This window comes from Kwoniella dejecticola, chromosome 8, assembly GCF_000512565.2.
Source record: "Kwoniella dejecticola CBS 10117 chromosome 8, complete sequence".
Lineage (NCBI taxonomy): Eukaryota > Fungi > Basidiomycota > Tremellomycetes > Tremellales > Cryptococcaceae > Kwoniella > Kwoniella dejecticola.
In genome coordinates, this window is record NC_089308.1 from 181,644 (window position 1) to 206,274 (window position 24,631).

The window sequence follows — 24,631 nt, forward strand, 5'->3', positions numbered from 1 at the left end:
TGTCATGTCATGCCAAGTCACGTAGTCAGACCAGTCTAAGGCGAACGCCAAAAACAAGTGGCAGCGTTTCCAGGGAGATCGACCATCGAGGATCCTGATCAATCTTCGGCTTTCGTTGTCCACCACTCATTGCTCATCCATTTGTCGGTTCCACGTCTCTCTGCTTTAGTCACACGCCCTCATGGGCCGCATACTTCCAGAGCGTAGTCTTAGGGAAGGCTTCATGTCAGTAGGACAGGGCTCTCCAATCGCTCACGTATTGGAGAACCCGCCCCTTCCTTCCCTCTTTTGTCAATCGATTCCTCTCACTTCTCTCCGCACGTTTCATGTAGGCTCAAATGCGAGCAGCGCAGTGCTCGGAGCTTTCGTATATCGGTCAGTACGTGAGATTCTGAATTGCTTACGTAATCACGCACGTGGCACAAAGTTTCGTTCTCGAAAGGTGGGTTCGATTCCCTCAAGCTCCTTATACTTTTGATTTTTGTGTTCGAGGCTCTTTTTTCGAGAACTTCCTTCCGACAGACCAAATATTGAGTGGAGGTTTCGTTTGGACAGTCTCGGTCTCGTTGCGAGCACCGTATCATGCATCCGTTCTCGTCTGAGCTCCATTAAGAAGCCCCAGAATCATAGATCGAACTTTCCATTGGAGCCGCAGGCGGAAGGGAAGATAAACTCAAGCCTCTAGAATAAGAGGAAAAGAGGAACTACGAAATGGTCCGACCTTCCTCCTCTTTGCAAGTCATCGCAAGCTCCGCCCTCCGAGCACAACGAGTCGGACCACGACCGCGACAACAACCGATCTCTTTTGAAGACCGACAGCAACGGCAACTGCAGCTGCAAGGGCAACAAGCGGGTGACATTGTTCAACAAGCAGCCCGATGTATCTTATTACATGATATACCCAGGCCAGCGTTGCCCAGCGATATTGAACGGGCGTTGAAGGCTTCCGGAGCTGTGGATTCGAGTTTTTCATCTTCGTCGAGTGAGTCCTAACTTCTACAGATCATCTACCACGCGCAGTCTGCTAAGCTCGGCAGAAAATCAGAAAACCAAGAAAAAGACTCCATTGAATAGCAGGAGCACAATATGCTGATTGACCACAAATTTGATTTGACTTTGTATATAGTAACCACCCTCCCGCCTTCACTGCCTAAAGCGCCTTCTTTATATCGTACCGTACATATAACCCTCCCGTCACATAAGAAAGCCGTACAACTATCCACAACTTTGTCGACCAGACCTATCTTTTCATCTGGTCGTCCGGTCCGAAGTAGAAGTAGAACTGAATCAGCCTCAGCCTCAGCCTCAGCCTCTGCTCAATTTGGTGAAATTAGTGCGGACGGAACTTCATCCGAGGGCATCAGCGGAAGTGGGAATGGGAATGCGAGCACAACGAAAAGGGATCTGAGTACCCAAGCACAACTCACTCATGTCAATTCGACCTCCTGGACCTCAAATATCATAGCCAAAACATTTTCGGATCGGTCGAACCCGGAGAAAGATCAACAACAGAGTCATTCGGTCCAGAAAACCTTCACGCCCGAATGGAGTATGCGATCTGGCCTCAGAGGCCGGAGGGTGATCATCCAGGGATTACCGCTCAGGATTAGTTTGGACGAGGTGAAGAGGCTAGGCAAGGATTGTGGGGTTGTGCAGGACATGGAAGGGTGTATGAGGCTGCCTTCGTAAGTCCGTTCATCTGACTTGCCTTGACATGCCTTGACTTGATCTACTACGCTTGACTCGTGATCAATCCCATCATATTTCACATCGTGGTTCACTCTCAATATTCATGCCTTGGGTATCCTTTCAAAACTCAGTGTGACACGCTGAGACGACACCTTCCAGATTGCATATGTGATTGAGGGATTGAGCTGACCTACGAGTACCTCTCAAATCAAATGAGTAGAAGCCGACAAAGCCAAGTATCCACATATTGCCTGACTACCAACACCGTCAACGACGCCCATCGACTGGCCCGCAAGATACATATGAAATGGTACAAAGTAGATTTGCTAGGTCAACAATGGCTCATGCGTGCTCATGTGCATTACTAGATCACCAGATCTGAAACACCACATTCATACGTACATGCACATAGTTTCATCGTACATTGTACACAATACAGACAGGTCAGATATATTATATTCCTTGACGCTCGTCGCTACAATGAAAGTACGATACATTCAACAACGTTGCGACAGATTGATTTTACAACACATCACATGAGTCACGACCCCTCACCCTCACCCTCACCCTCACCCTCACCCTCACTCTCGACTAAGCCTTCTTTTTCTTCTTTTTCGGCCCACCGCCAAACTCCATCTGCTTAATTTCCAGTATCTTCGCCGCGTCAAACTCTTTACCTAGCCATCTGACGAGTATGAGCGGTTTCGCTCCCTGGCCATCTCCTTGGCCTGAATTTCCCCCCTCCTTCCCTGGCTGATTCTCAGGATGCTGATGCTCAGTCGGACGATGGATATCCGGATGTAGCCCGACTATATCCCAATATCAAGCAGACCAGACTATATCAGCTAGTTCCAGACTGCCTAGATGTGTCCGAAAAAGCGCACTCACCTGGTCGTGCTTTGATCGATTCAATAAATTCGGGATGCCTAGTCAAGTACTCCTCGACATGCACGAATGATCTTTTGCGGATCAGAATGTCGGCAAATCGTTCCCTGACCAGAGGTATGTATCCCTAATAACGCCACGATGTCGGATCAGCAAAGCGTCCATTCGTCCATTCGCATGACCTGATTCTTGACCTCGAACTCGGACTTGGACTCGGACTCGGACTCGGACTAGTAAACTCACCCCAGACACTGTCCATAAATGTTCACAAGGCGGTAATAGCTCAGCTTCTCCGCCGACTAGCTTGGCCCGTTGTGTACGCTCCGCGTTGATTTCCTGTTGAAGAGATTGTACCTTGGTAATCATTTCTCCGACGCATAACGCCGTGGAATCTTCCCCGTCGGCACCTTCGAACGGTATGAACGTCGAAATGAGTAATGAGCCGTCTATCGTCGCAATCGCACGACACGACATCAAGCTGCATCAGTACGGCTTACTGGATTTAGAGATTTCAGAAGGGGGTGGACATCGGCTCACTGTGCATGTTCCATTCGCCGCCCCACATCCCGATCAATTCTGACCCAGGAGGAATAACGACGTTGGCTGTGTAGATTTCGATAGCATATGAGCAAGAAATATACGTTCGTTGATATTCGAACGAGCGCTAAAAAGCTTACTCTTCTTCACATTAGCCAGGACTGTGCTCAAATCATCGTCGTTATCTTCGGGCCGGATCCATTCTTCTTCTAGATCGACCGTTCGTACGGTTCGGCGAGGTTTGGAGTGAGACCACTAGTCCGAATACCCAATCTCCTTCAATCACAGATCTCGCTGCACCTTCAAAAAGTGAGGCGAACAGCCACTCACGATCAACGATAATAGTCTCCTGAAACGATTCGGGTCCAGATCGTTCGCCTTGATCATAGCTTCTCTACTTGGCCAATTCCGAACTACCATATCGTCCACGTCGGCAAAATCGCGCAACGGATTACCCAGTCCTGCAGGCAAGTCGACCCTGGTCAAGATCAACAATTCCAATTCAGCCTGGAACAATGGTGTCACCGTATCGTAGTAAGTGCGGACAACTCACTCCAGCATCTCGGGGACAGCTAATCTCGCCAAGGTCTTCTCGTTCCACAAAGCCTTGCATCGCGTCAGGACTTCCTTGATTTGTTCAGGTGAAAAGTCCGTCGGCGTCACATGTACTCCTAATTCACGTGTCCGATCGCCGAGCCTGTCGAACAACCCGTCAGCATTTCGGTACAATAGGAGTGACGAAGCAAATGCTAGGTGTTTTGCTTTTACTTACCGTATATGATTTAGACTACATGTCTTCCTACCAGGGTGGAAGACCTGTTTCATCCTCCATTTACCTATCCCGACTCGGGGTCCACCGCCTCCTCCGCACTGTCCACCCAAGACATCCGTTAGCTAACCGCCCATACGCGAATTGCAGGAGATGCGTCGCTCACATCGGTGCATCTCTGATATTTTCCATCACAATCCCCACAGATGATCTCAGCTATACCACCGATTGATTCTTGATCTTTCCCCTTGCCCCCGATGACTTGGCCTGAACCGACGATCCGCTGGCATACATCACACCATTGTCTCCTGTCTCTCACTTTGTTCTCTTCGTCGTCAATCTCCATCTGCACCCTCATTCGCTTCCTCGTCTCCACCGTGCCTATACTATGCCCATTCGTGGAGTCCGGTAAAGTGGAAGGTTGATCTATAGGTACGCAATCCGTACATCTGACTTCGATCTTGATAGGATCCGGCATCGTCGATTTAGGAGAACGAATCATCACTCTGCAGAGAATTTTCCTGCACATGGAACAAGAGGTAGAATGCTCGACTACCACTTTCTTCTCTGTTCCCCGGCGCTTCTTGGAGGGTGGACCTGATTGCTTGGGCGATTGCTCTTCTGCCGAAGCACTCCGACGCCTCGTGGGCGATTGCAATTGCGATTGCATGACCTGATTTTCGTCGAAAGAGATGGGCGGTTGGTGGGAGTTGTGCTGAGGCAGGAAGGTATCTACGGGGTGGGTGGAGTAAGGGAGGTGATTATTTGTGTCCGTACTCGCATTTCCGTAGTCTGTGGTGGGTGCAAGAGGTAAGATCTCAGGTAAAGGATGATCCCCCAGATCGGGTAACCACGATAAGAAGTTGTCCATGTTCTCGCTTGAAAGCATCGCTTCAAGATCGAAGGGAGTCATGGGTTGAGTATTGGTGAACATGTTATTATTGGTAGTGTGCTCCTGTTGATGGCTCATATTCATGTTCACGGCGGAAGAAGGATCGGCATTGATATTTTGATGAAGCATGGCATAATGTCCGTTATTGGGATCATCGACATTGGCTGAAGATGCAGTTGCGCTTGGTCCGTGCGAGCCTGCATCCCTCATCAAACTATTCTCCATGTTTTCGCTCTTCGTAGCAGCACCAGCCTTCAACCTCAGGATCTCCAGCTCGGCTTCCTTCTCCTTCCTTCTCGCTTCGGCGATCTGTAATTCCAGCGTTCTAGTCTTGAGCCTGATAAGCTCGGTCCACATGACATGTCGTGTCGGATCCTCTGCCTGCGTGGGCATCTCAGATAAGAAAGCAGAGATCGAATCCATGTTGACCCCCGTTGGTGGTTGTGCTTGAGCAGATTGAGCTGAATGATCGAATGACGTCTGTGGATGCGATTGTGACCTTGATTCCGCTTGAGATTGATAATCACCATTTCCACTGCCCTTTCCATTCCCGTTGCTATTCGTAACGAAATCTGACTTGTTTGCTTCGCCGGGTCGATTCTGAGAAGTGTTGGAGGGCCAAGCCCACTTGTTACCCGGTATAGGGAAGAACCCAGCCTGATAATCCTTCCCCTGCGCTTCCGTGCCCGTTATATGAGCGGGACGCTGGTGTCGATCTATCTCAGCCTGCGTCAAGCCGTGAGCTATGGTCGGAGTCGTCTGCGCGCTGTTTAGAGGATGCGTCCCCGCAGCTCTCGAGCCTGTCACAGGAAATAGAGTCGTAGGATGGGGGTAATATTGCCCGTTTCCATTCTGCGCATTCGACGGTTCAGCCTGAACAATAAACAGAATGTTGCGGTGATCAGATTAATGCACGTTGTAAAGTTGGACAGGGTCTCAAGACTTACAGTGTATTCGGAACCAGACCCGGATCCTTGAGAGGTCTGCATATCAGTCGATATCCGGTGCTCTCGACACTACGCTGCTATATCGTGCAGGTCATCTCAAGTTAGATGTATGAGTCGACTGTAGAAATGAAGCGATGCTGATTTTGAAGAAGAGAGTAGAAATGTAGAAATGATCCCCATGAAAACAAGGTTACTCGGGAATAACCGAACATGCGCTGCATGTCATCCACTTCGCGTTCCACTCGTCATCCATAACCTAGTCCACGATATCATCCATATACATAACATACAAAAGCTCCGTCAGCATCGGCAGTGATCACATATGACGATGGTATGCAGCCCCCAACCCCCATAGTCGTAGTCACTCGACCCCTGTCGGCACATCCGCAGCTGGAAAACATCAGCACACCGCTTTCCTCGCACCGACTCCCGTTGACAGACGGCGCGGCTGGTAGTAATGTGGAATATAGAGTATACAATTATCGTGTATCCCAAAATGGGCGGATGAAAAGAGGAGATGGATGGAGCATGTCAGATATGGGGATCACCTTATCCCTTGTGTGGATGTTTTGGTCATATCGATTGTGGAACAAAGCGAAAGGGTTGTATGAACATGCGAGTGAGGTCCGGAACGGTTGGAGCACTGAGCAGGTAAGTCAGGCTACTTGCGAGGCTCGCTGAGAGGGACACACTGATGCTGACTCTGACTCAAAGGTCGTTCTCCTAGCGTGGCTGACATCATGCATCCTGTTCACAAGGTATAAATGCAACACAGTCTTATATGGTGAGTCGCCATTACTCAAGCAAATCAACCACTTCGCTGACTATCTGAATCCAGAATCCGTCACACCGCTACCTGGTCTGGGAATCCAGCTTGCCTCCTCTCGAGGCATAAGCCTGCCTTGGGCATACAGCCCCCATCGGCGACTTCTTTTGCCCTTGACAACCTCATATACATTCATCCCTCTCGCGGATATATCTACAGTTATCCTCAATCAAGCGCTGCACAGATTCTCGGTCAGATATTACCTTGGTGTAGTCAAGAAGGATGGTCGGGGCGTAGTCGTTCCTTACAGCGTGAGTATCGAATACAGATATACGGCTTGCTGTTGGGTATACCGAGGAATGATGGGATCATTGACGTTGGTCGCAGGACGTCCGACCCAGATTTGAGGTTTTGCTCGAGGTATATCACGGCGTCCGAGAGACCCTGTTTAGCGAGTACAACGAGTGTTAGTCACAGTAGGGCAGTGGGCAAGCATTGAATGCGATGCTAAATCAAATTTCACCCGTGACGCTCTCGAAAGTCCATATTGGGTCTAGAAAGGACAGCGTCGTGAGGACCAAAGGAGGCGGCTGCCAATCTAGGTACATGAATGTCAATCGGACATGTCACTTCCGTTACCAGTGCGACTTATTCACCTTTGTATCCGTTGAATATCGTGAACTTCCTTGTTCAATCTCCTGCTCATGTCCATCCCGATGAATGTCGGACTGTTATTCCTTAATTCGTATTTACAAGTCTCCCTCGCACCGAGTGCTGCCAAGTTGGCAGCGACGTCTTCCAATGGAAAAGGATACCGAGCGTCCGGCCCACCCATTCCCTCGCCACTGTATATGTTGATGACCACCTTCTCGAGGTTTCCCAAACTTTTTGTCAACGATCGAGCGACACGGATCTGCGTGACCGGTATGAATTTGTGATCCTGCCCAACGATACTAAACGGCAGCTCGAGATGATGTAGGTTGGGGAACGTTTCTGATATGTAGGTGAAAACACTGTCGATCTTGTTCAACCTCAATCTACTGGCTATTCGATAATTGTCCAAAGCCAGAACTTCCACTTGATCGCCGTGGTTCTCCATGAAAGCTTCGCAGAATTCCTCAAAGTCATCAATCTCAAATGGCTTGAGCGTCTTCAAGTTGATCTCTCGAAATGGGAGGTGATATCCGTCCTGGTCTTGGTCTGGGTTTCTAAGAGCGAACATTTTGACTGCATCACCGAGTGTCATGTAGAATTTGGATATTTCGATACCGCATATTCTTGAGTCTCGCTTGTTGGGATTGGTGAGGTATGATATATATCTTCGGACCAGTCGATCGATCTCGGAAGCATCCCCAAATGCGCCCCAAGCTAGTGTCGGAGGTCCTCGCGTGGTAGCCGGAGCTTCAAGAACAACGTTAAACTTGCGCTCCACTTCCAGCCCTGGGTACTGTTGGTCCCCAGGTCTTGTGCGTCGAAGCGCCAGCTCCTCTGCGAGATTCAGTTCTAAAAGTATGTCGACCTTATATCGACCTTCCCCTATTCTCTCAATAGTCCAATCATGTTTCCTTCTTCCCCTTCTTGCGTTCGACCGCTTTTCAGCTCTGACTAGAAGAGGTAGGTTCCTGACTAGGTATTCTATCGTATCCATCTGGGAAGCTTCGTCTTTCTCCTTGGGTGGGTCGGAATCGTGCAACGTCACATAGCGAATCGACTGTTTATACACTTGTGAGCGATACTGAGAAAACGTAAGCTGACATCAGCTTCTCTCACATCCGTCAAAGTGTAAGTTGACCCTGACCTGTGAGAGAGTTATGCAGGATGGACACTCACGGTATGCCTTCTCAGAGCTTTCTTAGCTGTCTGATAATCCACGTCCCTCCATAGTACCCTGACGGCAGCGTCGAACGAGGTTTTCTCGAGGGTGAGGACTTTCCAAAAATGTTCTCGGTCTACAAAGCTGAGTATATTAGAGAATAGTCCAGGTATCTCGTATACGTTTCTCGCGGCGGTCATTGTTTCTTCACCACGCCACGACGCGGTGCATCAATAACTTTCAACTAGGACAGAAGAACAAGTGAGCGACTCTGACAAGAACATGACGGAGAGGCAGATAGATATAAAAACATGGCAGTGCAGCAGTGAGAGAAGATGCCTTCATTGTTGACATCATCAGATGAGCGGCGAATAAAGGACGAGGAACAGGAACGGATTGGGTGGAGGTCCAAAACATTACAAGTGGCACCTCTTTTGGGGTGCTGAAACGCTGAAACAGGTTTGGAATGATGCAGCTATGTCATCACAAGTGCATGCGTTAGGACTTTCCCAAGATATCTGTGCAATCAGATGTCAGATATCAATCCACAAACTGACCTCAGAATACTTTGGTTCGCTGGTGTGTCATTCAGTTCTGCAGATATCAGCTGCAGGCGATTTGACACTCCGCCGAAAGGCCCTACGTGAAGCTGGTACAGAAATCAGGAAGAAGGGAGTCGAAATAAGGCGCTCAAAAGAGCGAGACGGGGGTAGTGCGAGAGCGATAGGGAGGATCATCGCACTCGGCGAAGGCAGGCGAGACGAGCCAAGTCAGGGGAGGAGGAGGGGGGGAGGACGACGGAACAGGGTTGAGGTGGGCGGTAGCAGGACATGTGTAAGAGGAACAAGTGCAGATGAGGAAGGGATAGAAACGCTACCTGCTCCAGCAGTCTGCCAGGTCAGATGAGCAACACAACCGAAAGAAGGATCGGCCGTCGTTGTTCTGTGGCAACGGAGAATGAAGCTTTCTCAGCGTACCTTCTTAGCTAAAATCTCTCCCTGCCTCCATCCAAGTACACGCTTTTCTATCACGAAGGACCTCTGTGGCATGACTGCAGGTTCCTGGTATCACACTCGAACCGCGAGATCCCTATGACACATACACGGTTGTCCTATAGCTTTCACTTTGTGCCAATCGTCTAGACCTTTCCCCGTTCTTATCAATCATTCGCTTGGCTGCCATGGGAAAGGTCTACCACATTTGTCGCGATCTCTTATACCCGCTCCAAACCGCGAGCGTCATCCAATTTGTGTGTACCATTCTCATACTATTTCATGGTCTTCGTGGACGTGGACGCAAATGCCCCGTCTGTACTCCTGGAAGCAGAATCGCGGGGACTAGTCATGCAAGGTTATAGTCAAAGAAGTTGATTTGAAGGTCTGGTGACGCAGTTTACTGTGACCTGATATTGATGGAGCCAGTCTATACGATTCACGAGTTGCGGCTGTGACTAGACCTGCACGTCCCGACCTCTGGCGGTGTGAAGCGGATCCCGGATCTGATGATGAGGATGTGCGATCTGAAATATGGCGATGCTGTTCTGCCTGGTTTTTCACAATGCTCCACGTCGGTTGAATGCACACAACCACGTGTTGGACTGGAAGTACGAGGCTGAGTTCTCGCTCAGCAGGCCTCAGCTCAAGCGATCTGCAAGTACTGAAGTCATTGATTGAATCAATTAGTAATTGGGCCCTGCGGAGTTGGTCTCCCCCCTCCTCCACTGACCCCTCTCCCTTCTCCCCTTTGAGGTCTGTCCCCGTCCAATTGGCTGATACATACAGTATCGCCCGCCAAGCAGACGAGATGTCCTCTCAGACAGCCCGGGGAATGGATATTCGCTGCTGCGCCAACATAGCTATCTCTACCCAGTTCCGCCGAGTAGCCGCTAAGCTCGTAGAATGGCGCCGCGATGGCTCCACCGCCGCCGCCACATTTCACTTTAGGCTGGATGTGAAAGGTGCACCATATATTCCCCGAATTGTGCGGATCGTCCATTCTCCCGATGATGTGAAGATCGCGGTTTGCAGGTTGTTTTGGATCGCTCATCAGAAGCCTAGCTGGGCTGCACCGCTCCGTAGGCGTAGGCGTAGGCGTAAGTGAAAGGGTGGGATTTTGATATTTTGATGCCTCTCCGAAGTGTCCGGGAAAAGAAGTACATACTACATTACTATTACCACATACTTGACCTGAAACGCAGTGGAGATGGATGTATGTACGTACGTGTGCTGGAAAAATAGAGATGTGATCTGATCAAATGCCGGATTTGAGATCTAGAAAAAGGCTAAAATGATACCATGAGCCCCCTGCAAAGCGTGATATTAACATACTAACAACGGTTATCGGCGGATCTTGTAAAAATCATGAAACACAACACTACTCACTCCCGCACCTACACGCGTGATCAGATCAGACCACGGCCACGGATATATACATGTGTCTCTCACAAGCTAAGGTTGTTCGTCGGATGCATTTCAATCTTAGACTTAATCTGTAAGCTTAGCTGACAAAGGTCGACTGCCAAAAAGGGAGGAGTCGACATCCATACATTTTCACGGTGTTTGCTCTTTACTCTAGCTTCCCAATTCACGCGGATGCCCTAGAGAAACGACTACGACCAGCACTGCGCGACGCAACGCGAAAAATTGTCTGTATGCATGTACGTAGACATGGGTCCACTCATCTGTATCAATAATGTTCATCTCGCCGGTCTCAGTGTGCCACACGCTCCCATATGTACATATAAATATGAACATCGTCCAGTATCGAGAATGCAGATATACGAGACACGCCGAACTAAGTGGAGACATCAGAATCGGTTAATTCCTTGTATAGCGTTGTGGCCAGGTCCGAGAGAAGAGGGAATGACGCTAATGCTATACCTTAATTTGAGGGATTATCCTGACACTCGATCAAACTGCGGACCTTGCGGCATGTTTTTGACCGAGTTACCCAATGGAGAAAACCACGTATAAATGCCTGGATCTCACATTACGAGAGAGGTGCTAAGGGTCGCGGGTCCAGGTGAGCTCGCTTTCACCTTGTCAAGCTTAAACGAGTTTGCTCGGGATCTGAACGAAACTCAAATTGTATTTAGGCTTGTTTCATCAGCCAGCACCGATAACCCTAACTAGACATTTGCAGTATTTGCAGTTGTCGGGATTGCCTAAGATGACGATCCCACCTCCGATCGTACGGATTGCAAGGAACTATATTTTGTTGTGGGGACAGACAGATGGGTGCCTCGGACTGTAGATCACTCTCATCAGCGGACGAGAAACGCCTAACAACATCTTATTGCGCTTCACTTATCAAAGTGAGAGCAGATCTAGATCTGAGAGTACCGCCGCGGCATGATTATCCGCTCGCCAATGGTACCGCTCTTAGATTGGCTCACTCCGCTCATCTTCCGGAGGTGCGCGCACGCGTGATAGTGACACATCAAATGCAGGTGAAGATCTTGCACATCAGCACGATAAGGCTAAGACGCTTGGCTTTGACATGAGATCACGGAATGATGAAATCGAACTCCAAACGACCGATCGGAAGAAAAGAAAGAACGAGAAGAGCCGAGCGAAAGATGAAACCACTCAAGAATATCCTAATCTGGCTAGGAATTCCCATGTTACACCTACGAGTGCTGTAACTGCATTGCGTACCTCACTCTGACTTCCTTCGGGTGATCCCCCTCTATCGCCGACGCACTTTTCAAGTTACCGTTTCCCGCTTTTTTGGTGGCCAGGTCTTCGCTTCTACTTGTCTGATCTGCTTGCCCACGCCGGGAAGTGGGCGTGAGTGTCAAGCTTGCCTTTCGTTTCGTTTCGTTTCGTCTCGGAGCGTAAACAATCATATGCTGGTATATGCTGAGGGGACGGACGAAGTGATTATATCACCGCGCGGACGGAAGTATTCGGCCTCAAAATAGAACGAATATAGGGAAGGTAGTACGTGATCTTCACTGAGAGCTGGGGAGGGGCTGCGTAACTTGATTTCGCTTGCTTCGCCTCGGAGAAGAAAGATCAGATCCCCCTTCGGTAGATTGCAAAAGTAAAGCCAAACAACCGTAAAAATAGCCCTGGAAGTTTAGCTTGATCCGTTTAGGATTTTCCTTCCGCCCCTTGGCTTTGCTTCCTGCATTTCGCGTTGCGCTCTGTCCGTTGTGCTTTGTGCTTGGGATTTTCGCAATATTAGGATCGGGAACTTCAAAGCCCAAGACCGAAACCAAGAACCGAGACAAGACGAAACGTATGTCAAAAAGGAGTACATGTCTTACTTAGCCTCCACCTTCACCTTCGCAGCCTTGCGATGTCGCGGCAGTAACATGTTGGCAACATACCGCACGTCAAATTATCGGCAAATGAATAAAATAACAGCGGAAGAAAATTATTCCCTTATTTGGTGCTACACGCCTCGCACCGTACCGTTTGGGGGGAATTCGTGCGATAGAGAGTTAGTTTCTTGGGATCTTTTTTAGCTTCCCTTTATTAAACTATTACGCAATCCCTGACAAGCACATGCACACGCACAGGGGCTTCATTCGTTTATTCGCCCCCAAGTGATAGCGGAAAGGATACGATGATGATGCGAGACGTATGACATGAACGCTGTGACACTCGTTACAAAGGGTCCGTCCAGAGTGCATGTTCGTTTAAAGGGGAAAGGGAAAAGACACACCCAAATATAGCTTAACTTACTTTACTTGTCCTGCAGAAGCTGCGGCTTTGAAAATTACCCTTGTTTCGATCAAAGCCCACCCGCCCATTCACTATACGTAGGTGTCGTAGGTCGTGTCTGTCCATCCATCCATCCGACATAACATCTGACCTGATCTGGTTCCATCCCATCCCAGCCACGATGAAGTTTTTAGCCTAATTTTTCGGCTTCAGAAGGTTAATGACTTGGATCGTCATCGAAATCGGGAGGAAGCAAATTTAGGGCAGAAAAGTCAAACCAAAGTAAAATAAACATATACCTTACATACTCTCTTTCAATTACCGACGACAAGCGATAGAAACGAAAAGAGCCTTAAAGTTAGATCTTACATATACATATACTTACTAGCCCCTCGTACCCCCCTCTCCTCCTCTTGCCCTTCCCTCTCCTCAATCTCGTTGTGAGAACAATCCACAAGCAATTTTCAACTTGACATTTAATCGCTTTACAAGACAAGAGTCACTCGATCAACGTTGAATCACATCTCTATCTACATCTACATCATAGGCGTCAATACAGTCAAGACTTACATCAGATAATCGCGAATACGACAAAACAACGAACGCCTGGAATCTGCTCAAATAATTCAGTCGAAACCATAGAGAAAAACAACCAATCTCAGCTTCGACCACGAACAGACCTAACGTCTACGCCTCTTCAGACCACGTCGACTGAATCACAACTTGCTCCCACCCCACCCTACGTATAACTCGGTATCACCCCTGTGATTCGAGATTCCCACTGATCAGGACGGACGATTTAGACTTTGACGCTAGATTCACAAAATCAATTGAGATCCAGTTAGTAAGGTTGTGTTGGATAGACATACATACCGTCTGACATCATCCAGAGCTTTTTCAACAAGGCACCAAGTAAGTCGTATCAACGACAAACGACAACGACCACCGACTATCGTGTTCTGCCGCCTCACAGTTGACCTCGATCCAGACCAATCGCCTTACAACAGAGTCAACCAGGGGATCAACTCGACCTACTTCTCTTGTGTATATTTTCCTCATTCACCTCCTTAGTCTCGATTGCTGGATCTCGGTAAAATCCTTTCCGTTCGTTTCAATTCAGCACGACCCTCGTTGGCAAGGCTGAAACATTACACGTTCGACATTCTTACGCTTCGGCCAGTTCTCAAGAAGCGCTATATCCGTCGTGACCGTCGACTCCACTCTTCACAGCATCACAGTGACGATCTTGTATCCCGACTCGGAAGTCTGTTAAGATCATCAACCTACACGGTCCGCTCTTCGGAATACACTAGCACGGACACACATCAACCGCTTGGATCACCTCTGAGAACTTAATTAGTCTCAGCTCAGCTCAATACCCTTGATAACCTTAAATTCACGTCATCTTCCTTCTTCCATCTTTTCACTTACACTTTACATCTTCCTTCTATCTCTCGGTCGACCATCGACCAATACTTTTAGCCATGGAGATGTATCAAGGCTCCTCCACGCAGCAACCTGCTGCTATATGTGCGCTCAAATCACCTGTCGACGCGTGAGTACTATTTACTTGAACTTCGCCGAGCTTCGGCTAATCTACCACCTTGTAGCATCCATATTCTGGAAGCCGTCAGATTAGGTATCGTACCGCGAGTGACAAGACGATTGACAGGTCACGAAAGAGCAATGATTAGGCCTGGAACGGTCTGGGTATGGGAAGAAGGTAAGCTGTAGTTTTAACATCTATACCAGAAAACGAGCTGACGAGATATCCATCATTTTAGAGGAAACAAACATGCGCAGATGGACGGATGGTAGAAGATGGGGTGCATCTAGAGTAGGGGGTGGCGGGTTCTTGGTCTACACCGAGTTAGTCGTATTCTCACCTTGGCATTACGACGAAAGCATGTTTACTAAAAATGTTCACTCGAATAGATCATCCGAATCCCTCTCGCCCCCTCCCTCGAGATCCGATTCCCCGTACGGACAACCCAATGGATACTATCCTGGACCTTCTTCGTCCCGTCGGACGGAAAGTCTCATCAAGCAGACATATTCCACTACGATGACTCATCCCGTCACTGGCAAACTGAAGAAGTTCCACGTCGTAGCCTACTCGAGCAAGCACAATCCACAAGGTGACGCTCATAATCCGCTGCCTTTGCCACATCAGCTCCCCGCTCTGTCCTCGTTGCGAGTGACACCTGGTATATGGCCCGAATGGGAACATCGACGAGAGCAAGAGTTTGGGGCGACAGGTCGAAGACCACCTTCAGCTTCTGGAACGGCTTTTATACCTCCCTCGCAATCTGCGCCTGTCACCGCCGTATCCTCGCCTAATGGCCCGCCATATTCCGTGGTGGTACCGCCAACTGCCTATCCCGCTCCTTCGCCCAGACCAGGCTCCCCTAGAGGCGATGGTATGTTTGGCCGACCTTTCCCGCCGCCTCCGTACCCTCAGAATCGATTCGATGGCAGAGCTTCGCCCGCTTTACCTCCTCCTCAAGGCAACTTACGAGGCCCTTCTGCTCCGTACACCCCACCATATCCGCAAGCGCCCCGCCGAGATCCGTACGATAACGCAGCCGGATACCCCGGAAGACACATGTCGGTGCCGCCAATGTACCCCAATCAACCAGCACCGGGTAGCGAACGATACCACCCATACGGAATGCAATCCCGAAATGCCAATCGAGTTACATCGTACCCACCGTCGACTGGCTCTTCCGTATCTTCTGGAAACCCTGCGTTGGCAGTCCCCACTACACCCACTGAAGGTGCTGCGGCCTCTCATCACATGATCGACGGTCCGTCCTCGAGGGATTCGCCAAGCCAACAGTATCCTTTCGCCTATTCCCGTCCGGATAGCTCACACGGGAGACCAATTTACCAAGATACCAAGCCCGATCGATTATCGCCCGAGGTGAAGTACAGGAATCAACCTCAACTCGACGGGAATACCGATCCTAGAAGGTACCCTTCCGGAGAAAGCCCCATGAACGGCGGGCATTCGAGAAATGTATCTAACGCATCTAGGTCAGGTGCCGATATCTCTCCGAATCAGTCGAGCAGATTACAGCCTCCGGCGAATCCCAATGATTTGGCTTCGGCTTCAGGCAGATCACCTAAGATGTCAATCTCGTCCACTTTGCTCAACCACCAAGGACAGGGACAGACCCAAGGTCAAGGGCAAGGCCATAGCGCTTCTTCTACACCTGCCAATGGCCCAGGCTTAACACTACCGCCCCTCAGAACGACATTTGATGAGAGGTCGAATGGGAATACAATTGGTGTCGGTGGTGGTGGTGGTGGGTCCGATGGTGTCTTACCTAGTCCAGGAAGAATAAGTCCTGGCGGAGGTGCTGGAGCAGGAGCAGGAGCAGGGAGGAAGAGTGGAAGTAATAGTCCGAATGAAATTAAGAAAGATTGGGGAAAAGGAGAAGACGCGAGGCAATTGGGTGAATTAGGAAGAAGGGTAGTGTTGTAGATGTGACCACGTTATACTGGTCGTTGGAAATGAAAACACTGAAGGGATCAAGAAAAGAGGTCAAAGCCGCTTACTCGTAGTTCATACCGTAGAAATAGCGAATGACGTGTGAATTCCGAATAGTCTGAATACAATGTAGCATGTGCCAAACACGCGCAGCAAGAGGACAGGCACACTTATTGCAGATGCTTTGATTTGATTTGATTCATGATTGCGATCATTCGATTCATGATATGATATTCTACAACGTGCCAACGTGAACTGGGGACCGAGTGCAGACTGTGAATGAATGAAAAAGCAGGGTATATGGTGGGAGGTCAAGCAATGAGCATTGGTACTGGTCTTGCAATTGATTTTGGTATTGGTGTATCTCTAAGAAAAATCGCTGTGCCGCGATGAGGAAGGGGTAACACAAATGACGGTATACCATTCGATCATTTTTAGTGTCATTCTCATTTTCATTTTCGTTTCGTTTCGCGAATTTGGAGCTGGCGTCCGTTCTTTCATTGATCAATGATTCGGCGACGTCAATTCGAGCCTGTTCATCTCTCTCCCTCATAAAGCCAAAACATTCAACCTGGTCCCACTAACACATCCTACCCAATCACCTTTCTCGTTGAATGCCAAATTATTGATTTCGGTCTGGGCGTTCCACGCTTTGACAGGTAAGATCTCTATCGGCTCCCCACTTGCACTAGTCCCCGTCGTCGAGCTGTCAGCTCGGGATCGGGATCTCGACTGTGATTGAGATTGGCCTGTCGAGAGGGGACGCTGCGCGTGTGCGTGTGAATTTGGAGTGATGGGAGGGGATAGTGCGCCGTAAGGATTCGACGAGTTTGTTCGGGATGTTTGATGAGAATTAGTTGGTTTGGTTGATGGTGGTCGGGATTCTGGTAATGGTTGAGTGAGGTCATATAGCAGTAGTTGACTATCATCGCCTGTTTTGGTATCGGAAACATCGATTATGCAATGATGAAAAACAATTAGCTTTGTCTCCTTCAAGAACATTCCCCTAGAACACAGGAATAGGGAGAAGAGGGGGAAAAGGAAGAAGAGGAAGCAGAAAGGATGATACTGATACTGACCACAACTCGCTATCCACCCTCCGCCTGTCGAATCTCCTCGCCCTGGTGCGCCCCAAGCTAGTCCGCCTAAGGGCGCGGTATGTCCGACCAGCTCGGCGACGGGTTGTCCGGGACTGCGCATGTCAAGGACAAGGACTTTGTTATCGTCTAATCCGAAACAAGCCATCATGTGTCTATTCGCAGTGAGAGGTCACTATTCGTCAGCCATAACACCTCACTCCTAGAGGTGGATCAAGACTTACTGTTCTTTCTTGCTGAATGCTATTCTGGCTAGAGGGGTGTCTTTACTTGATTCGTATAAGATGGTTGAATGTTCCAATTGACGAAGATCGAACGCTCGTAATGAACCATCAGCACCGACTGATACAAAGATATCTGAAGAGTCTGGTAGCCATGATCTGATGCACATCCAGTTCGATTCAGCTTATGGATTTGAAGAGAATGCCTGGAAGGAGGAAGGAGCACTTACAGATCATACACTGCCCGATCGTGCGCTATTAGCTGAGTCAAGGCTTGAGAGGTATTTATATCCCACAAAGTCGCCGTCGTATCTATCGAGCAGGTGACTATCGAATGAGGGGCCTTTGGATTCCAGCTGAAGGATGTTACGGGCGGTAAAGATGCGTGAGGTGTTTTACTCTATTCCGAGAGGTATACGAGTATTAGCGAGACTGCGGAGGGCGTACATACGTACATACAAAAAAATGCGAAGGATTACCATGGGGTGAGAGCTGGACTTACATTCGTCAACATACTCCGACTCTTGACACTGTAGCTAGAACTACCTTCCGACTCGCTCCAACCGTTCTTCCCTATATATCCACTTGCCATTCCATCGGAATTCCACTCTTTCGTAACTTCGAATAACCGCAAAGCGTCCCCCGAAGTAGCTATCAATTCTCCCCGACCACCATTATCCCCGTATCCGACGCCGCTGAGTGACTCGCGCGGCTCCCATCCCACTTTGGTAGCTGGAAAAGTCAGGGGAGTGCTCGCTAATTGTTGAAAGTCCTGATTGGGGTTATGATGACTATGACTGTGATGACTGTGGTGATGATGGTGGGGATTATGGCGAGAATAGGGATCTTGTTGGTCAACTACTATGAGCTTGTTGGTGGCAGAAGAGTTTATCGTGGTCAATGCTATCCGGGAAGGATGGGAAGATGAATTGGAAAATGAGACGCCGTATAGGGGATCTGAAGACGGGCAGATCAGCAAGTGATCGAGTTAAGTAACGATAGAGACGTCACTCAAAGCAAAACGGTGAGAGATACTCACAGCCTGAGTCGTACTGTAGCAAACGCTGAGAGCCCATTGTCATCGGTCCATGAGAGCCTGGGTGCGACCGAGGCGTTCCGATATGTTGAGGATCTGGGTTCGCTTTGGCTCCGCCTTTCACTTATATCGAAGGAGGTGAATGCCGGGTTACCGGGTCTTGTGGTATACTTCCAAGTGATCAGCTACAGATGACTCCATACGTCTTCAACTTAATCCCCCTGACTCCCTGTTGGTCTGTCGATGAGTCTTTGTCGTTGAGGATAGCTTGTGATCTGGTGTAATGCTCGAATAAGGTGAGCAAGGAAGGCCTAATTGGCGACATGCACCAAGCTACAAGTAACGCGTAGTCCACAACCGAACCACGTGCTGCATAACCCCCAAATATCACGTGATGCGAGGTATCTCGTACAGTGAGCGGCAAGAGCATGAAAGGCTATGGTAGTGGTGGTTGTTGTTGATGACAACGGAGTGAAGGTAGATAGATGCTTGGATATTGTGTAGATATATCGCTTCAACAGCAATCACCTTAGCAAGACAGACGTCCTGAGGCATGTCAACGACAGCCGAATATGTCGCCAAGTTTCCACGTCGGAAACAGCTGTTAGAAACGGTAGAGAAGTATTGGCTGGATGAAGCTCGGCGTAAGTGTTTATCTTCTTAACATGCCTTTGACGAGTACACTGATAGTCGACTCACCATGAATATGCATGTGTATAGGACCAGGGGGATCTCTCGATTCTTCGTTGAAGAAGCATACGACACTCATCAATAGGTTAAAATCATCGTTGCTGGTCGGACCATCTGAAGCCCTCATCAAGGAGATCGATGGATTGACTTTGACTAAATACCTGGAAGAGATTGTCGCTGCCGTAGTTGAGGGAGCGACGAAGAAAGGAGATACTGAGATAGCTGTGGATGTGAGCTCTTTCCTCCGCCCTTCTGTCAATTAGATGTGATGTCAGCTGAAGATCATGCGTAGGTAATCGTACATCTTCATACCAGATTGGCACCAGATTTCCTCCCACTACTGCTTCAGCAACTTCTGGCTATACTAGCTACGACCGGCGCGAGTAATGCAAATGCGGTGCCAGTCACCAAAGATGCAGAGAAAGATAAGGAGAAGGAAGATAAGGAAAGACTGGGAAGACAGAGGCCGGTTTTGCGGATCGTGGCTGAGCTAGCTATGCTTGGGGCCTGGGCTGAGGGAGCTACCAAAGGTGCTTCGGAGGTGGGAAAGATACTCAAGGGATTTGTGAGTAGTCGGATATCTTGATGAATCGGTATCCTAATCCCAATCGGTCCCTCGTTCGGACGAGGTCGAGCTGACGCTTTTCCTGTAGATGACTGGTGATCCGCAGTTCACCAACTTGCCTCTCATCTCGACCTTCCTGAAATACTTTGCCAGACCGTACCTCGGCCCAAATACCACTTCCGCTCAGAATGGCGAGTCCGACACAAATGGCTCGGAGAAAGACTCTCTTCCTCAGGGCATCACGGAATTGATACCTATAGAAGTTCAGAAGAAGATGAGAGAGCTGTTTGAGAATTACTTTAGTTCCGCAAGTAAGACTCTGGTGAAAGGTCAAATAGTAAGTCGGCTTAATCGTGAGATGTGTTTCATTGTTGTGCAGCAGCTCATTTCTATTGAAGAGACTCCTTGAGCAAGATCGACGTAATCACGAAGCGTACATCAAGTCGGGCGAGATATTCGAAGATCGTCAACAGGCTTACGAGAAGATGACCAAAGCTGTAGAAAGACTGATCGTCGGAGTAACGACGCTAGCCGAGCTTCTAGGATTGAGCCCACCGACTTTACCTACAGCTGCAAGTCTGGGCAAATCCGGATTACAGATTGTGGAGAGTGCGAGCTCTTTTACTGTGCGGGAAGATGGACCTGTCGCAGGTGGAATATGGGATGATGAGGAAGAAAGACGATTCTACGAGGATCTGGTGGATCTCAAAGAAGTTGTCCCGTCCGGCTTGTTGGGCATTAAAGAGTCCAAGCAAGATGCGGCCGAAGGGCCCAATGGGAGTGGGAGTGGGACTGGAGAGGATGTCGGCGTGGACGAAAAGCAAAAGCAAAAGCAGAAAGCGGATGAAGAAGATCTGCAAAGACAACTTGAACAGATGGACTTGAATTCTGATCAACCGACATCAACGACGGATACCCAGTCGCAAGTCCAAGCTCAAGATATGTCAAGAACAGCTTCAATGTCTACCGTTGAAGACCCAGTCCAGGAAACTCAAGTAGACCTGGACGAAGAAGCGCAAGTAGTGCAAGATACGAGCGTTGGAGAAGACGATGGACTACAATCTGGACCTGCGGCTCGACTAACAGCGCTTTTCTCAGCTCTGCCAGAAGCGAATAATAGGGAAGTAGTGGATAAGTTGGCTGTGGAATTTGCTTTCTTGAATTCGAAAGCGGCCAGAAAGAGGTTGATCAAGGTCAGTTAATTTGCTCAAGCTATACACGCATGGCACCAGCTGATAGCTCCTATTTTAGTTTATCGGAGAAGTACCCAAACAGCGTACAGACCTCTTACCTCACTACGCTAGATTCGTAGCTACTCTAGACAGGCATATGCCTGATATCGGTACTGGCGTCTTACAAATTGTGAGTGTCCGATGCAGCTGGTGTACGGATATAGGCTGATCTACGTGCTTGGTAGCTGGACGAAGAGATGCGATATCTACAAAGGAAAAGGCTGGTTCGAGAGCTGGACTCGCTTAGGCTGAAGGTGAGTGCATCAGCACCTCCCGTCATGTTGCTTTCGAGACTTGGCGGATGTCAAATTGATTTGGATGGTTTTGACATTACAATAGAATGTCCGCTTCTATGGAGAACTTGCGAAGTTCAAAGTCGCGAAACCGTATACCATCCTACACGTGCTTAAAGTATTCCTAGACGAGTTCAAATTCAACATCGAGAACATCGCAAATCTACTTGAGACTGCTGGAAGATTCCTCTTGAGATTCGAAGGAACCAAAGACACCGCCAAGAAGATGGTCGAATTGATGAGGCGTAAACAAGGCACTTCGCATCTCGATCAAAGGCATCAGGTGATGTTGGAGAATGCCTTCTATATGGTGTGTCATAACTCCATTCACTAATTCGCACGACTGTGGCTGACTGATGTGCCGATACATAGTGTAACCCGCCCGAACGAGTGGCAAGGGAAGTCGTGGTCCTTTCGCCGATGCAATCGTTCATTCAGCATCTGTTACATGATATCCTGATGAAGCGGACGCTGGATAAGGTGTTGAAGCTGCTAAGGAAATTACATTGGGAGGATGCCGAGGTCAGCTTTTTCGGAACTCAGTGTAGCGTGAGACAGATGTGCTGATGTCGTTGATATTTGTTTGATTTGGTAGACATACGATTTCATACTGATGTCATTCACTTCGCCAAACGATATCAAATTCGGTAATATCCCTTTCTTGGCTGCGCTGGTACATGATCTACAGCGATATCATCCCGAGTTCTCCATATCGGTGGTCGAACAGGTGATGGAGGATATCCGAATTGGGATGGAAGAGAACATCTTCAAGCACAACCAGAAAAGGATAGCTACTATACGGTATCTCGGAGAATTGTATATGTATAGAGTCATAGGAGCAGGTGTGGTCTTCGAAACCCTGTGGAGTTTGCTGAGTTTTGGCCATGGTAAGCATTCTCTTCTCCTCTGATCACTATCGTATCAATAACCTCACAGCGACCGGTGTTATATGTTACAACATGGTAAACTATCAACTGACCGATCGGTGCTTATCATTTATAATTTAGCCGATCCGTTCCCTATACCAGGTCGAGAATCACCCATAGATGCAATCGACGATTTCTTCAGGGTCCGTCTGGCGTGCACTTTGCTGGATACTTGCGGAGCATGTTTCGATAAAGGTTCGCAAGCTAGGAAATTGGATCATTACTTGGTGATGCTGCAAGTGAGTACGATGTGTTCTGTCGTCTTCTGCAAATACCCAAGACAGGAAAACGCTTTGGGAAGAGAATCGAGCTGATGTGATAATCAGCTCTACGTCACTTGTAAAACTGAGATTCCGATGGATGTCGAATTCATGCTCACGGATACTTTGGATGTGAGCTTTTTCTGTCTCTTCTCCCTTTTGCATCTTGCTTTCTGTGCTATCGTGCAATAGGATGAGAGGTTGACTGACTGAGATTTGGTAGACCCTTCGACCCAAGATGACACATCTGAAAACGTTCAACGAAGCTGCTGCTAAAGTCGATGAGATACTTGCGCTTGGTGCAGAAGGAGAGGGAGAAGATGATGCGGAGTCGGAAGATGGCAGTGAAGCTGGTGATCGAGGGCCGGTTGACGCCGATGATCTGGTGGATGCAAACGATGCTGAGGTGAGCTTGAGCCCCTTTTCAATTGTGCATAATTTGAGACGATTGGACTTGAAGCCGGTCGGTGGATCTGGGGACGAGCTGATATCGATTCCGGGATGTTCGTAGGCGAACCCTATGTTAACGGAAAGAGATGAAGTGGAGGAAGAAGAAGAGGAAAATGTGGTCCTGATCAAATCGCAAAACAAGAATGAACGATCTGAAGTTGACGAACAAGCTGAAAGTGAATTCGATCGAGAGTTCGCCAGGTTGTTAGCGGATACGACGGACACGAGGAGGGATCAAAGGAAGAATGCGCCTCCGGTATTTGATACGGCTGTTCCATTGATCAGGAAACGACCGGAAGAACAGGCTAGATCGACTGCTAATGTCAATGGTATTGCGAATACGAGTGCGAACGCGAATGGGAATGGAGATGCAGGTCTGTTGACCGGTAATGCCTTAGAAGGGAAGATGCAGTTTATGTTATTGAGTAAGAAAGGAAATAGGCAACAGGTGAGCCATATACGTTTCTTGATCTCGATCAAGGATGATAGAATCCACCGACATGATGTTGACATCGTATAATGCGATCTTGCTGCGCTGCTGATTAGATCCGCTCGCTGGATATTCCCGTCGACTCGAATATCGCTATGAACTCACGAACGCATCAAGCGCAGTCGAAAGCTGAGCAAGAACAACTGAAGAGGTTGGTCTTGCAGAATGAGAGGAGGTTGGAAAGGGCCGAAGTGCAGGGTGAGTGGGATTACCGTGATTGCGCCATGAATAAATCATGAAAGACAATACTATACAGCTTACTAATTCTGATGATTTACGTAGACATCGAGACTAGAGGTGTCAAATTACGATTCTTGCCCTCATGATCGCTTTGACTGTCAATGGGGAAAGCGTTCCACTCATTCACAAGCAACATTGCTCAGCTCCTTAGGACTGAAGCTGAAGCTGCGATCTTGGATGAGTAGTCCTTGAGGTATTCTTACCTCGCGAAATCTTACGCCTTCTTAGGCTGGACGAAGATGTACGGCTGAGGCTAGGAGAACTGGAAACGAAGGGAGGATCTAACTCCTTTCAACCCGATTTCATCATCAGCGTAGCTCATCGCGTGATTGTGATCATCGGAGCCTGTGCTTCCTAACTCAAACTGCGTGAGATTGCTATCTGGGTCCTGCTTCATCATATATATGTATATATGCATCCCTCCATGCACCTTGAATTTGCTTGCTGTCTTTGATATCTCAGTCACCAAATCAGAGACAGAGAGAGAGAACGCCACAAACGCCAAACGCGTCTTAATTCTGTGTAAATTTGGTTCCGCACATTAGGAGTAGGAGGAAATTGAAAGACGCGTCAAAATACCACCGTAGAGAAATACCCAGGCAGCCAGCCACTTTATCACTTGGTGTTCCTTCCAACATTACAGAAACCCAATATACTATACTGATACTGA

General features: G+C 48.6%; 7 protein-coding genes across 7 annotated transcripts; 4 read left to right on the top strand and 3 right to left on the bottom strand.

Annotated features, from left to right (window-relative positions):
- Positions 1 to 711: 711 nt before the first annotated feature.
- Positions 712 to 2,057, top strand: I303_106396 (uncharacterized protein; the record flags this gene model as incomplete). Its single annotated transcript, XM_018411605.2, has 3 exons — positions 712 to 982; positions 1,127 to 1,685; positions 1,910 to 2,057. 3 exons carry the CDS (start codon positions 712 to 714, stop codon positions 2,055 to 2,057), a joined length of 978 nt encoding a protein of 325 aa, XP_018259417.2.
- Positions 2,058 to 2,280: 223 nt separating this feature from the next.
- On the bottom strand, positions 2,281 to 5,761 carry I303_106397 (uncharacterized protein; the record flags this gene model as incomplete). Its single annotated transcript, XM_018411604.1, has 10 exons — positions 2,281 to 2,498; positions 2,578 to 2,701; positions 2,818 to 3,020; positions 3,112 to 3,177; positions 3,252 to 3,366; positions 3,442 to 3,589; positions 3,665 to 3,808; positions 3,884 to 3,981; positions 4,047 to 5,645; positions 5,720 to 5,761. 10 exons carry the CDS (start codon positions 5,759 to 5,761, stop codon positions 2,281 to 2,283), a joined length of 2,757 nt encoding a protein of 918 aa, XP_018259416.1.
- Positions 5,762 to 6,052: 291 nt separating this feature from the next.
- Positions 6,053 to 6,956, top strand: I303_106398 (uncharacterized protein; the record flags this gene model as incomplete). Its single annotated transcript, XM_065969364.1, has 4 exons — positions 6,053 to 6,370; positions 6,434 to 6,503; positions 6,558 to 6,796; positions 6,873 to 6,956. The coding sequence occupies 4 exons, from the start codon at positions 6,053 to 6,055 to the stop codon at positions 6,954 to 6,956; spliced, it is 711 nt and encodes a 236-aa protein (XP_065825436.1).
- A 181-nt stretch (positions 6,957 to 7,137) lies between these two features.
- On the bottom strand, positions 7,138 to 8,498 carry I303_106399 (uncharacterized protein; the record flags this gene model as incomplete). Its single annotated transcript, XM_018411603.1, has 2 exons — positions 7,138 to 8,220; positions 8,316 to 8,498. 2 exons carry the CDS (start codon positions 8,496 to 8,498, stop codon positions 7,138 to 7,140), a joined length of 1,266 nt encoding a protein of 421 aa, XP_018259415.1.
- A 5,954-nt stretch (positions 8,499 to 14,452) lies between these two features.
- I303_106400 (uncharacterized protein) lies at positions 14,453 to 16,455 on the top strand (the record flags this gene model as incomplete). Its single annotated transcript, XM_018411601.1, has 4 exons — positions 14,453 to 14,523; positions 14,579 to 14,691; positions 14,753 to 14,837; positions 14,904 to 16,455. The coding sequence occupies 4 exons, from the start codon at positions 14,453 to 14,455 to the stop codon at positions 16,453 to 16,455; spliced, it is 1,821 nt and encodes a 606-aa protein (XP_018259413.1).
- A 555-nt stretch (positions 16,456 to 17,010) lies between these two features.
- On the bottom strand, positions 17,011 to 18,855 carry I303_106401 (uncharacterized protein; the record flags this gene model as incomplete). The annotated part of the gene is made up of 6 exons (XM_018411600.1): positions 17,011 to 17,393; positions 17,541 to 17,713; positions 17,783 to 17,938; positions 18,010 to 18,179; positions 18,282 to 18,736; positions 18,819 to 18,855. 6 exons carry the CDS (start codon positions 18,853 to 18,855, stop codon positions 17,011 to 17,013), a joined length of 1,374 nt encoding a protein of 457 aa, XP_018259412.1.
- Positions 18,856 to 19,368: 513 nt separating this feature from the next.
- I303_106402 (uncharacterized protein) lies at positions 19,369 to 24,047 on the top strand (the record flags this gene model as incomplete). The annotated part of the gene is made up of 16 exons (XM_065969365.1): positions 19,369 to 19,459; positions 19,536 to 19,735; positions 19,798 to 20,070; positions 20,159 to 20,407; positions 20,469 to 21,263; positions 21,322 to 21,432; positions 21,488 to 21,556; positions 21,642 to 21,905; positions 21,968 to 22,117; positions 22,191 to 22,482; positions 22,603 to 22,760; positions 22,848 to 22,913; positions 23,005 to 23,187; positions 23,293 to 23,679; positions 23,778 to 23,919; positions 24,004 to 24,047. The coding sequence occupies 16 exons, from the start codon at positions 19,369 to 19,371 to the stop codon at positions 24,045 to 24,047; spliced, it is 3,474 nt and encodes a 1,157-aa protein (XP_065825437.1).
- Between the last annotated feature and the right edge of the window lie 584 nt (positions 24,048 to 24,631).